This window comes from Microplitis demolitor, chromosome 6 (genome assembly GCF_026212275.2).
Source record: "Microplitis demolitor isolate Queensland-Clemson2020A chromosome 6, iyMicDemo2.1a, whole genome shotgun sequence".
NCBI classification, from domain to species: domain Eukaryota; kingdom Metazoa; phylum Arthropoda; class Insecta; order Hymenoptera; family Braconidae; genus Microplitis; species Microplitis demolitor.
Window position 1 is genome coordinate 8,413,919 of NC_068550.1, and position 22,382 is coordinate 8,436,300.

General features: G+C 25.4%; 4 protein-coding genes across 6 annotated transcripts; 2 read left to right on the forward strand and 2 right to left on the reverse strand.

The window, feature by feature from the left end:
• Window positions 1–1,216: 1,216 nt before the first annotated feature.
• LOC103570602 (uncharacterized) lies at window positions 1,217–12,281 on the reverse strand. Of its 2 annotated transcripts, XM_008548393.3 has the most exons (9): window positions 12,001–12,281; window positions 11,627–11,771; window positions 11,259–11,375; window positions 7,137–7,339; window positions 4,733–4,968; window positions 3,623–3,782; window positions 2,174–2,311; window positions 1,978–2,091; window positions 1,217–1,900 (listed from the first exon to the last, which is right to left on the reverse strand). In XM_008548393.3, the coding sequence occupies exons 1-9, from the start codon at window positions 12,072–12,074 to the stop codon at window positions 1,675–1,677; spliced, it is 1,413 nt and encodes a 470-aa protein (XP_008546615.1). In that variant the 5' UTR covers window positions 12,075–12,281; the 3' UTR covers window positions 1,217–1,674. The 2 variants fall into 2 exon arrangements, with proteins under 2 accessions (XP_008546615.1, XP_008546616.1); XM_008548394.3 differs by lacking the exon at window positions 11,259–11,375 and having other exon boundaries at window positions 1,221–1,900; window positions 12,001–12,274.
• On the forward strand, window positions 9,239–9,781 carry LOC103570600 (uncharacterized). Its single transcript, XM_008548391.3, has 2 exons — window positions 9,239–9,392; window positions 9,450–9,781. The coding sequence occupies exons 1-2, from the start codon at window positions 9,321–9,323 to the stop codon at window positions 9,717–9,719; spliced, it is 342 nt and encodes a 113-aa protein (XP_008546613.1). The 5' UTR covers window positions 9,239–9,320; the 3' UTR covers window positions 9,720–9,781.
• A 3,185-nt stretch (window positions 12,282–15,466) lies between the features above and the next one.
• Window positions 15,467–18,802, reverse strand: LOC103570606 (uncharacterized). 2 transcript variants are annotated; one of them, XM_008548396.2, is made up of 3 exons: window positions 18,500–18,802; window positions 17,530–17,704; window positions 15,467–16,033 (listed from the first exon to the last, which is right to left on the reverse strand). In XM_008548396.2, exons 2-3 carry the CDS (start codon window positions 17,612–17,614, stop codon window positions 15,813–15,815), a joined length of 306 nt encoding a protein of 101 aa, XP_008546618.1. In that variant the 5' UTR covers window positions 17,615–17,704; window positions 18,500–18,802; the 3' UTR covers window positions 15,467–15,812. The 2 variants fall into 2 exon arrangements, with proteins under 2 accessions (XP_008546618.1, XP_053595899.1); XM_053739924.1 differs by lacking the exon at window positions 18,500–18,802 and adding an exon at window positions 17,764–17,836.
• A 1,373-nt stretch (window positions 18,803–20,175) lies between these two features.
• LOC103570605 (ribosome biogenesis regulatory protein homolog) lies at window positions 20,176–21,374 on the forward strand. The gene has a single exon (XM_008548395.3). It carries the CDS (start codon window positions 20,277–20,279, stop codon window positions 21,252–21,254), a length of 978 nt encoding a protein of 325 aa, XP_008546617.1. The 5' UTR covers window positions 20,176–20,276; the 3' UTR covers window positions 21,255–21,374.
• Window positions 21,375–22,382: the final 1,008 nt, after the last annotated feature.

A 22,382-nucleotide genomic window follows, 5' to 3' on the forward strand; every position in this document is an offset into this window, starting at 1 on the left:
ATCTATTTTATTTTTTATTACACTTGAATTCTTAAATAGATGAATCCTTTTGAAAATCACTATCCAAATTCATTTAGTTTAATTGTAATTAATAATAATTTAAAACTGGCGATTCATGAAAAAATTTAGCTGGCATTTTTTTTTATCATTATTATTTTATTATTTTTGTTTTTAATACTTTCTTGAATAAAGGAGCGCAATCTAATAATAACTTTTCGAACTCAACGTCACTTTTTGAATTAATTAATAAAATTTCAATACGGTTATAAAAGTTGAATGTCAGTGGACATGTTTGGAGAGTAATGGGTACTGTCTAAAATTGCTCTTACTTAACCAAAAATTGATGGCGTGTAAAAAATTAAATAATTCACTAGTATGACATTTGAAAAGCATGTCTGCAAACTTTTTAAAATTATTTACAACGCGGTTTATTTAAAAATACTTTTTTTTTTCTTTTAAGACATCAGACATTTGCATTTATTTTTGGGCAGAGATTTTGTCTTTAAAATATTTTTTTAAGATACGGTTTCATTTATTTTATTTTGAGTAAAGTTATTGGTCTGTGATGATTAAAAAATTAAATACGTAATAATTTATATTACTTATCAACTCATTAATTAATTGATAAACTAATTAATTAGTTAATTAATTATTTTTGTCTTGATTAGAAGGCAGGATTATGTTATCTTTTTGGATGAAAGCTATATGAAAATACATCTGTACATTTATAATATGGCACATTTATAAACTACTGATCATTTTACCACCATTAGTTATTTATTATTATCACAGAATTTAATAATTTTTTATATTATTAAATCTGTCAATAATATTTATTATTGATTAATTTTTATTGGATTATTGGGTCGTTATATTAATTATTGATGCAACAGCATCGGACGTTTAAAAGTTATTCATATCGTTAATAAATGAAAGAAAATTATTTATTACTTTTTTAAATTATACTTTGATATTGGCAAACACTTAATAATTAATTGTTTAATTAATACTGAATTTACTTATTTGACAATTTCAATATTAAATTTTTTTTAAAAATAAAATTCAACGAAATTGAATAACATAAATAAATTAATGTTTCGTCAAACAAAAATTAATAGTTTCAATAATCAATCAAATTTAAATAATTTAAAAACAATGAAACAAGATAATTTAAATTAAGAAACACTAGTTTACAATTTACACTTTTACTTAGTGCCATATTTTTTTTTTAATTTGTTGCAACAATTTTTTTAATTTGTTGCAAAATTTTAATTTCATTTAAATAAATTTTGTTTTTCCCAGTAATCAACGAAAATTATTTTTTAAACAATTATACTTTGGCACGATACTTTGTAAACTAGTATTAATTACTAAGTAATTGAGCAATTAATAAAAAATAAAATGTTTATAGATATGTTCGTGAAAATATTTAAGAATCTATGCTTATTTTTTCCATGATAAATGAAAAAAAAAAAAAAATAAATAAATAAATAAATAAATTTGGTAAATAAAATAAAAATCTTACACATTACTGGCCGGCAAAATCAATCAGTCCTGAATAAATTAATAAAATTTTGGACGATATTGTTTGATAAAATTTAAATAAATTCAACATAAAATAAACAAATTTAAATAAAATATAGATTAATAGGAGAAAAAACAATTACACATATCTCATTTACCACGGCTTTCAGTATTAGCTGCGTTTCTCTGTGAGTAAATAGAACCTTGAGCAAGACCACGCAATGGTCCTTTTCTTAAATCAGCACTTGGACCTTTAGCGATACTACGTGATCCACTTATTAATGATAAATCACGTCCAACAGCTAATGATTTAGTACCAATTGTTTCTTTTGTTAATAGTGATGAATCTGGACCAGCCCATGGCGCATAATCAGGTCTTTAAATTTTTAATTAAATTTATTAATAATTGAATAACCTGATGAATATATGAATTTGTTATTTAAATATACTTACAATAATAAGTCATTATCAGGACCTTTAGCTAAATCAGAATTAGCACCAATTGGTTTAGTAATATAAGGCGATTTATATTCACTGTCTTCTGCAGTACTTGTACCACGTGATATTCTAATAAAATTATAATTTATGAATTCAGTATGGGTAATAATAATTAGTTATCAATTACTATAAATAAATTGAAAATAATTACTTTTGTGTTTCAATTTTATTTTTTGCACGTTTCGATTTATCAGCATCATCTTTATTAAGTATTTTTTTAACTGGTGACGCTGTTAATTTAATTGCTTCTGTTATTGGCGGACTATCTTTTCTATCATCACTTCTACTACTGTATAAATAAATAATTAAGTTATTAATCTATATTTATAAAAGGGAAAAGTTTTTTTATGAGATTAGAATCCGAAAAATATTAAAAATTAATAAGGTTCCTATGCAACAATTTTTATTACTGATTGCTGGTTAAGACACTGATCACTAAAATTTTTTAATTGATACGATACAGATATGTAAAAAATGGCATACAAAAGTTAATCTTGTAGCAGTCATGTGTTAAGGACGTTCTTGTGTGAGGCTTACTATTAGATAAAAATTCAAATTTTTTATTTTTGGCAAGAATGAGTCAATAATTATCGTTCTTGAAAATTTCAGAGTATTTTATCAATCATTTGAATAAGTCATTAACGATTTAAATTCACAGTTTTAACACAGAGTCGTATGAAAAACTATGACTTTTTATGATTCAACTTCATAAATAAAATATTAGAATAGACACAGCGACAAATAATGTTTCAAAATATTCTTTAATTTATGTTATTGGCCATTTTAAAAACCGATAATAGTGCACGATAAAAAAAATATGTTTGTATACATGTAGACAGAGGAGATCATAAAATTATTAAAAGTGATTTTAAAACTGTTAAAATACTTATTTATGTAATTTGTTTAAACGAATTTATGTTTAGAAGATCCGTAATCATTTCTCTATTATAATAGTTATTTTTGTTTTTACTATCCCTGACGTGTACTAATCGTATATTGACATATATGATATATATTTAGATTTGAAAAATTGCGATATTGTTGGATTTATTATGAACAGAAAATCTAAATCAAAGTATTGTCTATTGTCTAACTAAGAAATTTACTTTTTTTACAATACTGTTATATAAATATTTTTGATAGTTCAAAAAAATTGATAAATTATTTCAAATTATTGAGATATTTTCAAAAATTAAATAGCCTCGGAATTAAGTTTGAAGCAGGTAGCCCTGATATAAATCACTTTAAGAAAATCTGGCGCAAGTCATGCGTGAGTATCTAGTTAATTTCTGGTGCAAATTTTGATCAGAAAGTATGTAGGTAATTTTACCAACGAGATATGTGTTAGGTTGCACAATTCTTCAGATAGAACATAAAAAAGTCTTGTACCAGAGTTGCAATTAAAAGCTTTTCATCAGTGTCTGTAGCAAAATTTACGGTAATATAAATATGGAGACAGCTAAAACACTGGTGACTAGATTTACACAAGATTTCAATGAGACTAATGTAAAATATATTACAGCAAGAATCGTTCTTTACCAGCAGAATACTACGATTTTGGGTGAGGATATTGTCAATCATGTGATAAATAACAAAATACCTGTGACTACTTGATGTACGTAATGGTTGTACAGCTTCTTCAGCAATCATAATATCTAATATATGTACTGCTTTTTCTTCATCATAATCAACGCTATCCATCGCTAATGCTATCACTCTATCTGGTACTGATTTATATTTTTCCATTAATTTTGTCTTTACTGAAATAGTAACACGCATAAATTAATTATACATTCATCAATAATTTAAATTACACGGAGAAGAAAATATAAAATAATCAATCTCATACTACAGTAAAAAATATTTCCTATAGACAGCAGTGTAGTCACTATAAATAAACTAATAGCAATTATGTTTGAATTTTATAACGAATAGTGGAATGGCAACTTTATTATTACAAAAGTGCGATCACATAGAATGTTGCATTTATGTGTTTTACTAGAAAAGTGAGCGTAAAGAGTATAGTGTATGGGAAATATATTTTTTAATTCATAATCTCATTTCTATTTCTTCAAATTAAGAAAATAAAATAGTAGCATAACTTCAGAAATAAAAATATTATTCAAACAACAAGGAACTCATTTTTAATCTGTACTGTAGAACGTACTAGAATCTTGAATTTTCAGACTAATATTAATTATTACCGGGAAAAATTCAAAATGATACTATGCTTCTAAGTACTCTTTCTAATATAATTTTTATATATTATTAGATAAATTTAAGGAGTAACTGTAAACGATTTTTGGCATAAATTCATTAACCGATAAAGATTGGAACCTCTAATTAAAACCGACTGATTCCGATTAAAATCGATAAATTACGATTAAAATCTGATACTTTAATCGAAGTTCATCAGTTTCAAACAGAATTCTTACTTAGGAAACCTCCAATGGAATGTTTGCAACATTTTCTAAAACCTTAACAGAAGGTTAAAAATTTTGTATTTTTAAAAAAAAATAATTATTCTTCGAGAATAATTATTTAAAATTGTCATTTACTCTGTAAGTGCAACAATAATAGTTCCGATCATTCTTTTGGTCGTAAAAAAGAGGTCGGGTATCGTTTCACTTTAACCTTCTACGTTGTTATGATAATAATTACTATACTTTTTTCTCCGTGTCATAAGTAATTTAAATAAGTAAATAATAACATTTATTTTTTTCTTCAACACTTTTCATACGCGGTGGTGGAGTTGGTGTTACTTTATTAACTTTATGTATATCTTCTTGAGGACGTATCAATGATTTACTTGGTCCAGTTGGATTTCTCTTTTCATATCCCTGTTCAATCAACTTTTCCGACGCTTTTTGAACATTGTTATCACTTTGCTCCAGTATATCAAGCAACAGTGTTTCATCGACTTTTGGAAACACATTTTTCAGGTACCTGAATAAGTACAGTTCGATATTAACTATCAATTATTTCGCTTAATATTATTTGTTTTTTTAATTGAAAAAGTGCATTAATTAATACTGTTGACACAATTGAGTTTTTTCTCACTATTGTTTGCTACATTCTATTTTGTTGCAGGATCCATGCTAAATTTCAATTTTTAAGTTACTATTAGTTAGATTATTAAGTTGTTAATTAATCGCATTGTTAGTTTAATTAAAGTTAATTTTTTTTACACTCAACATGCTAACATGCTAATTAAGGAAACCACTACCTTTTAAAATTATTAAATTTTTTTAATTAATTTATAAAAATTTCTGAAATTCTAAACGTTACTCTTGTAAACAGTTCAATAGTGCTTTGTTTCATTATATGACCGGAGGAAACTTTTCGGTCCTTTATAGTCAAAAAAATGTATAGAAAAATTACAATTTCAATAGCAAAATAGAAGCGTTATGAAATTATGGAAAAAATTACCGATAATGTATAAATTTTTTGTGTACATTAATCAGAATTTATAATGTGCATAGTAATGTAAGCAAATTTTATCTCATAATATTTATTTTAATCCTACCCCGTCCTTCTCTACATGAAGAGAAATGTACCGTAAATACTATCATACGCCGAGAAAAATAGAGCTGATATTACTGTGGCAACCTAGGAATTATTATACTACAGCATAGTAATGAAAATTTTTGCTTGATGTAATTTTCAAAGCAGTGGCTATAGCTATGGTGCAAAGCACATATTAATATCGCATTGTAAATATTACTACGTTGCCAAGAAAATATTAACATTTAAAAAATTATTTTATCATAATTAATTTAAAAGTATATTTTCTTAAGTATAAAATACAAAATTACTGAAATTTTAAACTTAATAAAAGAAAATCAAATAAGCAATCAATTAATAACAATTAATCAATAATATTATTAACTAACAAAAAAAACGGAGAAATTATTCATGCTGAATAGAATATGTACAGGTTAACCAAAAAATATTTGTGAAAAATTTCCTAGTAAGTGGCGATGGCGCTGACATGTCTACAATAAAATCGCAACGATTCAAAACTGTAATTATTAACGTGCAGATCTCGCTCCATTCAGCCATGTCTTTCTATTTTAAACAGTACAAACATTCCTCGAAAATAATGTATCGGCAATATAAGACTCATTACATCAAAATATAGTAGAATTTACTATACGGTATATTAAAATTTACAATTTTTTTTTCTTTTCATGGACGGAGTACACCAAAAAAATAAACTTTAAGAATTAGTGTTTGAAATTATAACCCGAATATTTAAATACAAACTCGGATTATTTAGAATATCTAAGTATCCTGTTATATAAAATGTTTAGTAATTTTTATTCTAAAATTCACATCGCGTAGTTATTAATTTTTCTAAATAATTGAAGCAGATTTAAATCAAAAATTTTTTAGTGAAAAAAAATTTATTAATTTTTCCAAAGATAGCGGTCTCCTTAATAAATCGTTTATTTATTAAAATAAAAATAAAAAATAAACTGAACCTTTAATAAATTTTCTTAATAATCTTGTTTTCATAAATAAAAATATAAACTGAAATAAAAAATATAAAATTATAAATTTTACATGCTTACTAGCATTTTTATCTAAATAATAAAATAAAAGTTATTACAAAAATAAAACAAATAAATAGTCTAGCACCTAATGTTCCGGATATGTAATAAAATAATTTGGATGATACTGTAAAAAAAAATTAAGAAAAAAAAACACTTTATTTTTTTTAAAGTATATATAGTTGAATAAACCTAAGTTTCATTTTTGGGGAGTGTGGTGTTGGCCTTGCACCACGTGGTGGACTCAATGTTATAGCTGCATGTATTGCATGAGCTGGTAGACGCCATCTCGGTATAGCGTAATTAGAATGTACTCCAACAGGTGTACCTGGACCAGGTGCACAAAGTGGATTCTTCTCAATTTGTAGCGCACTTACAACCAATGCTGGTCTATTATTATATCTGAAATACATTGGCTCAACAACTTAGACTCTAAACCACCACCATTTATATTTTTTAGTTCATTAAATTAAATGTTAATGTTTTTAGTATTTATTAGTTGAAAGAATTTTTCATCTAGTTCTTTTTTTTTACTGTTTATTTATGTTAAGATTAACTTACTTTTTTAACAATAGACGAATATGGGTATCAGATACTGTTGGAAAAATAGCATTTATTTTGGCAACTTGTAATTCAACATCCGAGCTTTGTGTAAATGATGTTTCCATATTTTTTAATGGTGTCGGTGAACCTATTGTCATATCACCGAATTTATTTGTTGTCGCACTTATTGAACGTGTTGTTGACATTGGTGTCTTTAAATCCTTTATTAAAAAAGCAATATTTTGTTTTATTAAGGGCATTCTTAGGCAATACCTCCCACTTGTTAAAAATATTAAATTACCTCGAGCTGCCATAACCGTATTAAAATTTTATCAATTAATTAAAAACAAAGTTAAAATATTAAGCGAAAAAAGGACAACGTACATACAATTTCACTGAGATATACATTTGATAAAAAAGCTACTTACAGTTGTTATCAATTAGGAGTTCTACGAAATTTGGTAAATAAATTTCAATAAAATTTTTATGTGAATAAAGTAAGAGACCCAATACCCGATCAAGGGACTAGTGTCCGATCACTCCATGTATTTGAATAGATATATTTAGTGAAATTTAGTAAATATAGATATACAAATACATGGAGTGGTCGGACACTAGATCTCTTACCTTATTGACAAAAATTTTACTCAAATTTAATATCAAATTTTTTATGACTTCCGATTAATAAGGACTGTAGGCTTTTTTTTTTTTTTTAAATTTATATCCCAGCGAAATTGTAACTACGTTGAACTTTTTCAACCAATGCTTTAATTTTTTTTAACTATTTAATCAAATTTTAATACGCTGATGACAGTTGAAAAACATAAAAAACTTTTAAAAAGTGGGGGAGGGGGTACATTGCCTGAGAATGCCCATAAGTGATAATATTTTATAATTTTTTTTAGGTACCCAAGTCGAGATATTAGACGTAAATTGAATGTTTTTAACGTTTTGAAAGTAAATTAAACAATTTTTTTGTATTTTGGTTCATAAAAAATTGGTAATTTCATGAGTTATGATTTTAGTTTAATGATAACTTTCATTAATTTATTTTAATATTCGTAATCACAATTTTCATAATCCTGATATCATAATATATGGTCGTAGATATAAATATATAGTGTTAAAGATAGAAGTATAAAACTAAAAAAAAATTTTTTTTTAAAATACGAATTTTTGATTTAAAATCCAGAAAGGCGGACGACAAAATTTCAGAGAATTGACGTGATTATAATCCAAGAGTACAAAATCGATGAAAAAAGATTTTTGGTATGCTTGTGTTCTCTTATTGTAAGTCTAAATAGGTTTTAGTTACCTTTTTCATTCATGATACTCCAATTTACGTTTTGAATAAGTTGAAAGCTGCCAAATTGAGTTTTTAATGTCCAATACGTTCAGATTAAAACGTTGAAAACGTTCAATTTACGTTTAACATTTCGACTCAGGTGCTGATCCTAATAGATCCAATTTCCGGTAATTTTATGGTGTAGTATTTTATATCCATGATTGTGCAGTGAATTTACCGTAAAATATGGTAACCAGTCAATACGGTAAAAAATGTAAAAGACCAAAATAACAATTTTCTTGAATCAATGAATAATTCGTTTCGCAACTCAAAGAAATAAATTTTTATATAAGAAAAATGCTTCATGAAATTTTTAATGAGTTTCTTCATTCTATTCAAAATTACTTGAGTTGATCAGTATCATTTTTGTTAAGATAATTTTTCTAAAAGTATTTATTTTATCAAGTGATCAATTTATCGCTAGTTTTCAATAAAATGATTTATCAGCTTAAAAATGACTACTTCTTAGATCAATCACTATTTTTTTTTCTCATAACTGTCAATAAAGTTTCGCAAGAATAATTATAATAAATAAATATTATCAAAATGAATATCCTTGAAAAAATTTTCCTCTAAAAAAAAAAAACAATAATTATAATAAAATGGTAAATAAGGAAGAAGTTTTCTGGGATTTCAAATACTATTAGTTGATTTTATCAATAACTACAGTAAATAAACATTATCATACTGTCAAAGTACATTATAATCTTCATTACTCATAAAGATTATATAACATTGAAAAATGTATATAAAGTCAAACGTAAATGCGTATGTTTCATTATATTTAAACGCTGCAATAAGTCAATTTAATATATAATTACGTTCTTTTTTGATTGAAAATTGCAAAAAAAAAAATTATGAATATCCAACTTGTGGGAATAGCTATAATTTTAGCTTTTTATACCGCGATTCCAATTGCTGGTCAATCGGTAGGTTATTTATATAATTATTATTGATATGTTTACATTGAAATATTTTATTTGTAGGTCAGTGACATTTTGAATTACGAATGTTCACCATCTTCTGTTAAAGTAAATTTTAAGCCGCGATCATCGCAGCATGAAGTGATACTTTCAACAGACTCACGTATTCCAGAGTGTAATAAAAAATTTAATCCTGGCGAATCAGCAGTAATAGATTTAAATTTTGAAAAATGTACATCAGGAGCAAGAACTTTTCATTTGAATATCAGTGAATATAAACAAGGGGAAATGGATCCTTCATTATACAGCTTAGAAGTTAAGTGTTTAAATTAATAATATGAAGAAAAAAATAAAGAATCAATAAATGTGGAAATAATTAAGATGATAAAATTTAATTACTTAATTATGTTCAAATTTAGTAAACATAATCAAGTCGCATATTTTTTAATTTGAAATGGCGTAATCGCTAAATGACAATATTTTTAATTGTATGAAGAATTTTTTAATTAAAATAAACAATTGAAACAATTAAATTAAATTTCTTCTCAAAACCAAAAACACATTAATTGTTCAAAACTAGTAGAGATTCTAAGGAATAAAAATTTTTTATTTTACAAAATCATGAGAAAATTATGAATTAAAAACGTAACGAATTACTCCAATAAATTCAATTAACTAACACTCGTTCATTGATTTTCTCTAACTATTTGTAGACAGTAAACTATATTGGTGTCGGTAAAAATTTGTAATAAAAAAATCAATCAATTTTTCTTCTTGTTTGTTAAAAATTAAAAATGATTTTTTTTTATAGTTAATTTAATAATTAACAAAATTCCTAATTCAAGCGCAGTCCCATTCAAATTTTACTCTGAAATTAATGGTGAGGTCTTTAGGACTCTTAGTGAGTGGTTTGTATTAAACTAATAATAATTTTTTGCAAAAACGCATCATCGTTTTGTGATGAAGAAATAGATTTTTGTTTTATGCACTGTCTTAAAATATGTACCTGAAGATCGGATCGTTTTTCGCGCAACGAAAATATAAAAAAATTCGTGCAATTTGACTGCTTAAAATTGACTTGAAGGTAATTGAGAGTCGCTAAAATTGTCGGTTGACATACTAGCTCCTATGCGAAACATTTCAGAAATTTAAAACCAATAGATTTTTGACTCATAATTTTGTTTTTATATTTTCGTAATGCGAAAAACGTTGCGATCTTCAGATGGGTGACACGCGTTAATATCCCCGCGACAAAATATCACAATAGTTCAAAATTTCCATGCTTTGATAGGCAAAGAGAAAGCAATAGACCTTGCAGGCCATACCTGAAATTTCCCATCTTAGACCCAAAACGCAGTGGACCGCATCTAATAACAAAACTATTTTTTTTTATATTTCGTCACAGAGATATATTGTTCTTGAGATATTTTGTCAGGGGATATTTTGTCGCAGGGATATTATGTCCGGGGATATTGACGCACGTAACCCTTCAGGTGCATCACAAAATTCATTACAAATATCGTAAATGTGTATCTCAACAAAAAATACCCTTATAAAGAATAAATTTTTGAATAAATAAAAAATCTATCGATCTGATACAAAAAAAATTTTCTATGTTTTTATGGTTCCCAATATCTATCCCTAGGACCATTAAGGCACATACAAAATTTTCAAAATTTATGTTCTTTAATTTTTATACTTTCAGATGATTAGCAAAAAAAATTATTACGCGCCATTATGGCACCTATAACGCGAAATAGTTATTGAAATTTTTGAATGTTAATAAGTTTATGAAATAAATAATTAAAAAACAGTTAATGAAAAAAATTAATTTTCATTAAATATTTGAGCCTGTGATAAAAGAAAGCATACCTGCAAACATGGCAAAAAAGCAGGCTGTGGATTATTATACGGTGATGGACTCGGATAAACTTGTGGTGCACGATGTGTTGCAGTGTAAACAAAACCACCACCAATATTACCACCGCTCTTTTAAATATTAATTACCATTAAAATTATAATTAATCAATTTAAAAAAAAATCCATAAGCAGCGTTAAAGACAGACAGAAAAATAAATGATTAATTATTATTTTAATTATCATGCAAATTACTCATTCCCAATAAATTAATACGAGTAATTTAAATAAGATAATTTTTGCGCGCGAAAATTTGAATAATAAAAAGTTCCCGCGTTATTGTTTTTAAGTATTATTATTAATAATTAATTAAACACAATTACTTGTAGTGGTATAGCTTCATGTGAATTTCCATTAGATGAACTTGTAGCAGTTGAATTTTGTTCGTGCGTGTATTGTGCATACTGCCAATATCTTACACGCGGATCTTCCCATGACGTCGAACAGTTAAAATGATTTATAAAATATCTGTAAATACATATATATGTGTATTTATATCATTATTGAGATGACATAATAATTTGAATAATATGATAACAGTTAATTTTATTATATCTGATTGAATTCTACCGAGTAGGGGGTGGGTGTAGTTTTTTATTGAACATAAATAAAAGATATTTTAATAAAAAAAATTTTTTTTTAAATGTCAAAATGTTGTTAGAATATACATAAATATTTTTTATGTTTATTTACTTACGGACGACCACTTCTTATGTCATATCTGCACTCCCAACCAGGTGGTAATTGACTCCTGTCACTTTGATCAGCCATTTTTTTGTTTTCTACTACTTTACTACGTTATAACTTAGCTCCCTTAAGTTGGCGGGGGGAATTCGATTTTTGGCAAATTTTTTTTAGCAATTCGTTTGTTCGTCGATTGTTCGTCAATGTTCGCTATAAATAATTATTTGTTCGTTCTTTATTTTTTTTTAAATAAATTTTTAAAAATTTATTTGAAGTTAGCGGTGACTATACTCATTTTCTATCTTTTTTAATTTTTTTTCCATTTATCTTGATTTGTTTGTTAATACCCCACCAAAAATAGCGTTTGTTTGTTTGTTTTTATATTTATAATTAATTATTAAAATTTTAATTATGCCCGTTGATCTAATAGTAGTTGTGCGCATGCGCAAGTGTCTGCTCTAGGTTTAAAATTTTTTATTGTTTTCATTATTATTTATGTTTTAATTAAATTAGTAATCTTATCAAGTAATTATCAAATCCTGTTGATCATCTAGCACATCGTAAGAGTATCCAGGTATTTATCGGAGAGAAATGTCAATAAGCCACAATAAAATATGAAACGAAAGAGTCCTCAAAGAATCTTAGAAAACCACTTTTAATATTATTATTATTATCTTTATTTATTTAATATTTAATACACTCGACTAATTATTTTGTTTTATCAATATTAATTATGTATTAAAAATACTGAAAACATTTTAATGTTATTTTCATTTACTCTTTTATAATTTACCGCTCTGTTTTGTAACTTACGTGGTGTGTCACCTATTATCAAGTATTTTAACTTGCCGTTCAACTAGTATTTTTGTGTTACACAGTTGGTCTCATAAATAGTTGGTAAACCAATTACTAAATTACAAGTATCATCGAAGTCAATAATAAATAAATATAATATTGGAGCAGGTTTGTAAAATTAAACTAATAATTAATTATTTATTTAATATTAGAGTAGACTTATACAATAATTAATTATTAGTTTAATTTTACAAACCTGCTCCAATATTATATTTATTTATTATTGACTTCGATGATACTTGTAATTTAGTAATTGGTTTACCAACTATTTATGAGACCAACTGTGTAACACAAAAATACTAGTTGAACGGCAAGTTAAAATACTTGATAATAGGTGACACACCACGTAAGTTACAAAACAGAGCGGTAAATTATAAAAGAGTAAATGAAAATAACATTAAAATGTTTTCAGTATTTTTAATACATAATTAATATTGATAAAACAAAATAATTAGTCGAGTGTATTAAATATTAAATAAATAAAGATAATAATAATAATATTAAAAGTGGTTTTCTAAGATTCTTTGAGGACTCTTTCGTTTCATATTTTATTGTGGCTTATTGACATTTCTCTCCGATAAATACCTGGATACTCTTACGATGTGCTAGATGATCAACAGGATTTGATAATTACTTGATAAGATTACTAATTTAATTAAAACATAAATAATAATGAAAACAATAAAAAATTTTAAACCTAGAGCAGACACTTGCGCATGCGCACAACTACTATTAGATCAACGGGCATAATTAAAATTTTAATAATTAATTATAAATATAAAAACAAACAAACAAACGCTATTTTTGGTGGGGTATTAACAAACAAATCAAGATAAATGGAAAAAAAATTAAAAAAGATAGAAAATGAGTATAGTCACCGCTAACTTCAAATAAATTTTTAAAAATTTATTTAAAAAAAAATAAAGAACGAACAAATAATTATTTATAGCGAACATTGACGAACAATCGACGAACAAACGAATTGCTAAAAAAAATTTGCCAAAAATCGAATTCCCCCCGCCAACTTAAGGGAGCTTTTTAACTTTTACTGGCGAATAGAATGGATGAGGTTAGATGTAGAGGTATTATTTTATAATTACTAAAATTTCACATTTTATGAAGATGGCGGTAGTGTACTGACACTGAAAATTTGGCGCGAAATTTTATTAATTTAAAATTTTCTGAAATACTTTAAAATTTTGAAAGTAACAGACATTTAAAATAATTATTTTTATTTTCAATAAACAAATCAAATATTCATGTAAAAAAATAATAAAAATTTGATGTCAAAAACTCAAAAATATTTTTGTGTATATTCAATATTTTATTATATTCACAAGTAATTTATGTATAAAAATAGTAAAATTGTCTGATGTATTTTGTAATTAAATATTTTCCGTAAGCAATCTTAAAAAGTTTTAGATTTTCATATATAATTGTCATAATTAAAATTTATTAATATTACATGAATATAGGCTGTTGACAATTAAAAAAAAATTAAAGCATAATCTAGTGATAACTTTAAGTGATTTTCTTCAAATTACAAGGAAAATTTTAACCCTTACACGTTCATAACTATTCTAAAATAATAAAAAAGTTTATATTCATTTATATCTATCTATTTTGATCTAATTCAACATAAAAGTAACACATATAAGACAGAAATTGTATTTATTTTAGTGTTTTTGGAATGGGGACACATATATCCCTATATGCCTTCAGGTATATATTTTTCAATAGATTACGATAAAATACTTGATGCTTTTACTGCAAAATAAAGACAAACTACGGTAGATAATACAATTTATTAAATGTTTATACTTATTTATAATACTAAATATTATGAAATTCTACAAAACAATTACGATCTGAAGTATAACATAAATGAACATTACATGGAGAGCATATATTATTTATACGATTTTCCAGGGGACGCTTAGCACACAGTATTTTATCTATTGCTAACTTTTACCATTACATGTGAAGGTTCCACGAAAACTAAAAAGTTCTATAAAATTAAAAATTATAAGTCTAAACAAGATTTTACTTAGCCTGTATATTATTGTAAATCAGAAAAATTATGTGAGGACAAATGGGTCTCTTATGTGTGAAAGGGTTGATCAGTGAATTTTATTTAGATCTTTACGTTTTAAAAATTTTTCCTTTTCAGTATCTTGTTTTTTAAATTTATACTGCTACAAATTGCAACTTCTATACTTTTAGTTTATTAATTATTTTTTTTTCCAACAAAATATTCAATTTGGTAATTGTGGTTTTATGAATATTACATTTCAAACAAATTTCTTTAGGGAAATGGCCCTGGTTCTCACTTTAGAATAATAAAGCTGTGGAAAACAAATTAATTTATTAAAATATCAAATATAAATTTATCAACTTCAATATCTAATCGCTTATTCAATAACATCTATTTTAAAAATTTTAGATAACTATTTCAATCTATAAAATTTTAAAACAAAAATTATCAACTATATTTGCATTTATATTAATCCAAAATATAGAAAAATTATATCAAAAAAACATTAATATTATTTTAATAAATTCACATTACTTATAAATGAAGAAGCTAAAAAAAAAAAAGAAAAATAATTAAAATTAACGATTACTTCAAATTTCGAAATTATACATTTTATTACATGTATTGTTTAATTTAATTATACAACTGGACATAGAATAAACAAATATTGCTACATTATATCACTCTAATACCATTTTATGATTTAGTCGTAAGCTCTTTAAAAGACCAGAGAAGTTTGTCTTTTTACTTTCTTCACATCATTAACAAATAAATATATTAACATTTTAAAATAATACAATGAGTATCTGATGGCTGATGAAACGAAAATATCTAAATGAGGTAGCATAATATTAAATGACATCACTTTTGTATAATTGAAAAAAAGAAAAAAAAACCTATCAACTCTCATCTGTTTATTAATTATTGCATGTTAATTATTTATTTTCACCATCGGTGATAGCATTTTTCTTTACTCTTGGGTTCAAAATCCAATGGTCTATCATCCCATAGACCATTCCAATAGTTAAACTACCAATTACAACAGACTGTGCTGTGACACGAAGTTGGATTAAGAATAATGATGCCGGTGAACCTTTTGGTCTGTTAAAAAATCTGTAACCACCAATTCCTGCTGTCACTAAGAAACCAGCGACTCCTGATAAACAAAAATTAATTATTTGAAAAAGAATCATTAATAATAATATCTATCATCTACAAATCGTATCTATTATAAAAAATATACAAAAGTGAAAAGTGGGACAATTACGAACATAGTAATTAGATTACTTTGAAAAATAAAAATTGTTTTTTCATACACTGATCGATACATTAGTGCGTATCTAGTATCAGACAAATAATTAAAATATAATAAAACAGATGTTATATTTATTAGGCAATAAACGAATTATTTATTATTTTAACTGTTTTGAAAGTTAATTTTTTTTCATGAGAAATTTAATATAATTGTCATTACACATGAATTATATAACTATGATTTATTTCTGACAAAATAAGTATAGTTCATATTTTATTTATAACTCAAGATAAGAGATCCCAGTACCCGATCACTCATAGATTTGAATATGTATATCAGGGTGCTTCGTTTTCGGCGTAAGTTTGTTTTTTGTTACTCATCAAGCAAAATATTCTTTATGCTAAAACAAAAATTCCTGCCAAGTTTGAGCTCTTAATTCCAATTCAAAATACTTTCTATTTGATTCCAAAGATTTCCCATTTAAAATACACGTAAATTAAATTACTTTTTTTTTTTTGAAGTTTCTAATACTCAGCTGCATTTTATAATATCAAAGCGCTGTTTATCGCAAATTGTAGGGAACTTCATGTTCCTCAAAAATTCCCATAGTAAATTATTTATTATTCAAGCTGTTTCACTTGTGTCCGTTGCAAAAGTCATTTTTCCTATGGAATTGACCTTCATTGGCTTGCAGAACGTAAATCAATGAAAGTACACTAACAATGTCAAAGAGAATTTTATAGGAAATTTTATTCCCTTCAAAAAAGGTTCTATGAGTCAATTCGCTAAAGTTGATAGTTTCCGAGTTATAGTAGTATTAATAATTTGAAAAATAGAATATCAAAAAAAAATTACAACTGTTATTCTATTTTCTCTTACGTTTATAGTTACCTTATTTCTATAATCTTATTTTCACAAATTTAAGTTTAATATTTAATTGTTTGATTTTTATGTAATCTGAGTAGAAATTAATTTTTTTTTGTTTTTTATTCTTAAATAGGGTAGAAGTACCATTTGTGTCCAGTGCTCTATTTTTGGACCTTTAAAATTTTATTTTAATTAATGAAAACGTATAAAAGAAAGTTATTATTCTTATACAGCCAAAAGTGTCTTTGAGCAGATTAAAAAAAATAATTATGCCATTGCTTATATTACGTATTATTTTATTAAAATTTTTTAAGCGGCCAAAACTGGCCCTAAAGTGATCACAAATGGTACCTCTAGCCTATTCTCTTAATAATGATCTAAATATGCACTGTTTGCAACAACCCCACAGATGTGAAAAAATATAATAATAATAATGACAAGTATAAATTTTGTTTTCCAGTTTAAAATTAAATAACTTTAAAAATGTTCGTAGTTACCCTACTTTCCCCTATTATTAACTAATAACTTACCAATCATAAGAAATGGATTTTTAGATAGACTGTTCAACATTCGCTTACTCGACGACTCCTCATCATAATTTCTGTTGTCTTGCATTATGAATAATTTTAATTATCGATTAGATAATTGTTTTCTTGTTGACTTCAACAATATCGTCGTTTTCTTTCTTTTAGTCTGACACTAACACTGCAAAAAATCATTCATTTATTATTAATTATCAAAATTTTCATGATTTACTTAAATACCTAATAATTATCAACAATTAGCATCAATAATTAAGATAGTTTAGTAAAAAAAAAATATTGTTCAATATTACGATATGTTACGTCATGGAATATTAAATTTAAAAAAAAAAAAACTTAGGTTAGAAAAGTTAAAATTGGTAAATTATGAATGTAGCAGATATTAGACAATTTATAAATTTCAAATAAATACATAAATTAATTGATTGAAATAATGAAATTTAAACAAATGCGCGGGCTGATTTTTGAATTATCTAAATACGCATTTTTTAATTTTTGTTTGACGTACATTAAATTTATTTATTTTTAAATTAAACAATTGCCAATTGTTTATTATATTTACACTTGTGATAAATAATAATTAACAATAACTAATTATGAAACAGCATATATATATTTCTTTATGTAACAAAATATTAAGAATCATTTAATTATAAATTACTAATATTTTATTTAACATTAATTTTTCTATACATTAATTGTGTTAATGAATGATAATTATAAATTGTTAATTTAACAATCATGTGATTATGTAGAAAAATTATTCGGTTAAAAATATTTTGACCTTAACCTTCGTAGGAACTAGGACAATGTCAGTAGATTTATTTAGTTTATATTTATTTTTATTCTGTACTAAAAAAAAAAAAAAAACACTAATGTATTTAAAAATTATAATACACTTATTTTATTTATTTAATTATTAAAATATTTGTGAGTGAATATAATATTTAATACATACCAATTGTTACACAGTGTCAAGTAATTAATGTACTCTTACTCTTGTACCTCTTATATTGCATACTCGACTGGCTCTACTCTGCTGGTATGAAAATGAAATATGAAAGCGAATGCTCACGAAAGTTCGAATACGACCAGATGATCACGTATATATATTTTTATGATTTATTCAAAATGCGTTGTTAGTTGAAATTATAATTTCATAAAATTTGTGATGATAAATATAATTAATTTGATGAAGAATTTAATAAATTAAAATTTTGCTTTTGGCAAAAGCTGAATTTTGAAAGTACGTGCGAAAAATAAACGTATAATTATTACGTTGTTTCGTGTGATTACGTTATATGAGTAAATAATAATAGTAGTTTTTATCAAGAGTAAATAAAAATATGATGCTGAAAGTATAACATTTTAATATTTTTATTACCGAGTCGTTTGTCATTAGATAAATTTTTTTTTATGCATTTTTTATCATTTTTTCACATCAGTATTTAATTATTATTAAAAAAAAAGAGTTTATTAATGTATGCTATCTGTAAGATAATAAAAATAGTTATATCTAATTCGCTAATTTTATAAATATAAAAAATAATAATAGATTTATTAGCAACATACTTGTAATTTGTAGTTATTTATTTATTTATATTATTTAAATAATAAAGACAATTTTGTTTCAGCCACATCTCTATGATAGAATTAGTTAATCTTATTAAATTTGGTACCGTTGTAAAGGTCGTGATTTTAATTTGCTTCTTCAAAGTTTCAACTCTATTTCATTATAAAGTATCGAGATAAGTTAATTTATCTATAACATTCGTAATACATTTAAATCACGCGCGAAAAAACGACGATCGTATTTAATTTCTTTGAATAAATTAATTTTTCAATTATTTCGACACTGAATATTGCTAAATATCTCTGAAAGTATATAACCATTATTATATTATTATTATTAAGATAGAATAAGAAAAATTTAGTCCATGACATAGAGTTTACAATAATAAAAATAAATTAAATTTGCTATACGTTAAAAGTTCGAAAAAAAAAGTTTGACCACGTGCAGGTTTTTTTTAAGAATCTCATAATTACACAATTACCGAAATCATTAAGTTTGAAAATTAATGACGAGATTTGTCATATTAAACTTCAATATGATGATAAAAATAACCAAAATATCTGACAGTTAATCGGTTAAAATATATGATACTGAAGTTAGCCGACGTCTAATAATTTTTGGATTTTTTTAGAAGTAATAAATTATGAAAAAAGAAATTTTTCAAAAAATTGCACTAATAGCTTTTTAAATTTTCTACATGTCTATATTTTTAGTTTTTCTTTTTTTTTTGTAGTCAATTTGTTGAAAAAGAATCCGAGAATTCATAAATGTCTGCCAACTTCAGGATCATAAAAATTTAATAAAAAATTAAATTTAAATTATATTGAGTAAGCTAGTATTTTGTTAAATGTATAACTATTATTTTTATTATTTATATTTCAATAATAGTGACCTTTTATTATTATTAAATTTAAATATATTTACTTAAATTTTAATTCAAATATTTGACTTTCCCGCCACTATGCGGGAATTCCAAAAACTAAAAATAAGTACGCACATCATAAATTTTGTATATATTAAAATTGCAAGACACCTTCTAATTATACAATCTGTGACCAATATCCCATAGTCTGTGAAACGTAACCACGTGTTAGTAAAAAAATCTAACCTGTATATTTTTATTTAATAAATAAAAAGTTTAATAAATATAATAAAATAAAAAATGGTTATTGCTGAAAGTGAAACGGTAGTAAATACTGAAAAAGAAGTAAATATCGATGAAGGAAGTCTTTGTGTATCAGATGACACTAAAATAAATTCAGATCTTCTTAAATCAAGTACTAGTGATTATTTAAAATCATTGACAAATAATAATGTTCAATTGCTGATCAATAAAGTATGGGAATTACCAGTAAAACGTGTTGATGAATCAATTGTTGCTGAATTACCTAAACCAAAATTAAAATTACCACGTGCTCGTGTTGTTCCAAAACCAAAACCACTTACAAAATGGGAGAAATTTGCTAAAGAAAAAGGTATTCGTAAAAAGAAAAATAATAAATCTAAATTACAGTGGGATGAAGAACTTGGCAAGTGGATTCCACTGTTTGGTTACAAAAGAGTTAAAGCGCAGGAACAAAAAGAATGGTTGGTTGAAATAAATGGACCCAATGATAATCCAATCCAAGCATCAATGAAAAAGAAAGAAGATCGTGTTAATAAAAATGAATTACAGCGACTACGTAATATTGCACGTGCTAATAATATTAAATTGCCAAAAGTTGGGATACCTAGTGAGGAGAAATTCACCAGTGCACAGCAACTTGCAGTTGCTAATACAGTTGCACGAGTTTCAACAGCATCAGTTGGTAAATTCCAGAGTAAATTACCTAAAGAAAAAGAAGCCAAGGATAAAATTCTTAAACAAGTACCAGGATTAATTAAAAAACGTAAAGCTTTGCCTAATAATGCTGTTGATGAGAAAAAAATAAATACTTCATTGGTTAATGATATTATTAATAAAAAAACTTACAAGGATATTTTAACTGTACAAACTGCACCGCAAGAAATAAATTCTGAATCAGCGAGTAAAAAACGCGGTAAAAATAAAAATTTGAACAGTAAAAGTGGCAAAAAACCAAAAGCTGGAAAAGGAGAACGCAATATGAAGAAAAAAACTGGGGGTAGAAAACGTAGATAAATTTTTTTTTACTTGCCATTTTTTTTTTTTATTAGACTGAATATTGATTTCTTTTTTTTTTCAACAAATTGTTTGTAATTTAATGAATAAATTTAAACAAAATATTTGAATTTAAATTTATTTTTAATGGTTAAAATTTTTTATTTAAACATTTTTAAATAATAACTGTAATAATTTATAAGTATAATAGCAAGAATAATAGTCATTATTTAGGTAAGTTTTTACAGGTAATTATGCATTTAAAATAACATTTAACAAGTAAGTAGTATTATTTTTATTAAATATATAATTATTTCATCAGACGGCACTCGTCACCTCCAAATCGGACCACAAGGGAGTATAAATTGTTAATTATCACCACTCAACTGGTTATAATCATCATCCTAACTTGTTTGATTTAGAACACTGTAATCATAGAGGTTATTAGTCCACAATGGTATAATAATTATTTTACTAGACGGTACACTTGACCTTCAAATCGGACCACGAGGAAGTATAAATAAATCATTATCACCAATCGACTGGTTATAATTACCACCCTAACTTGTTTGATTTTGAACACTGTAATCATAGAGGTTATTAGTTCACAATGGTTTAATAATTATTTTACTAGACGGTACACGTGACCTTCAAATCGGACCACGAGGAAGTATAAATAAATCATTATCACCAATCGACTGGTTGTAATCACCACCCTAACTTGTTTAATTTTAGAACACTGTAATCATAGAGGTTATTAGTCCACAATGGTTTAATAATTATTTTACTAGACGGTACTTGTGACCTCCAAATCGGACCACGAGAGAGTATAAATAAATCATTATCACCAATCGACTGGTTATAATTACCACCCTAACTTGTTTGATTTTGAACACTGTAATCATAGAGGTTATTCGTCCACAATGGTATAATAATTATTTTACTAGACGGTACTCGTGACCTTCAAATCGGACCACGAGGAAGTATAAATAGATCATTATCATGACTCGACTGGTTATAATCACCACCCTAACTTGTTTGATTTTGAACACTGTAATCATAGAGGTTATTAGTCCACAATGGTATAATAATTATTTTACTAGACGGTACACGTGACCTTCAAATCGGACCACGAGGAAGTATAAATAA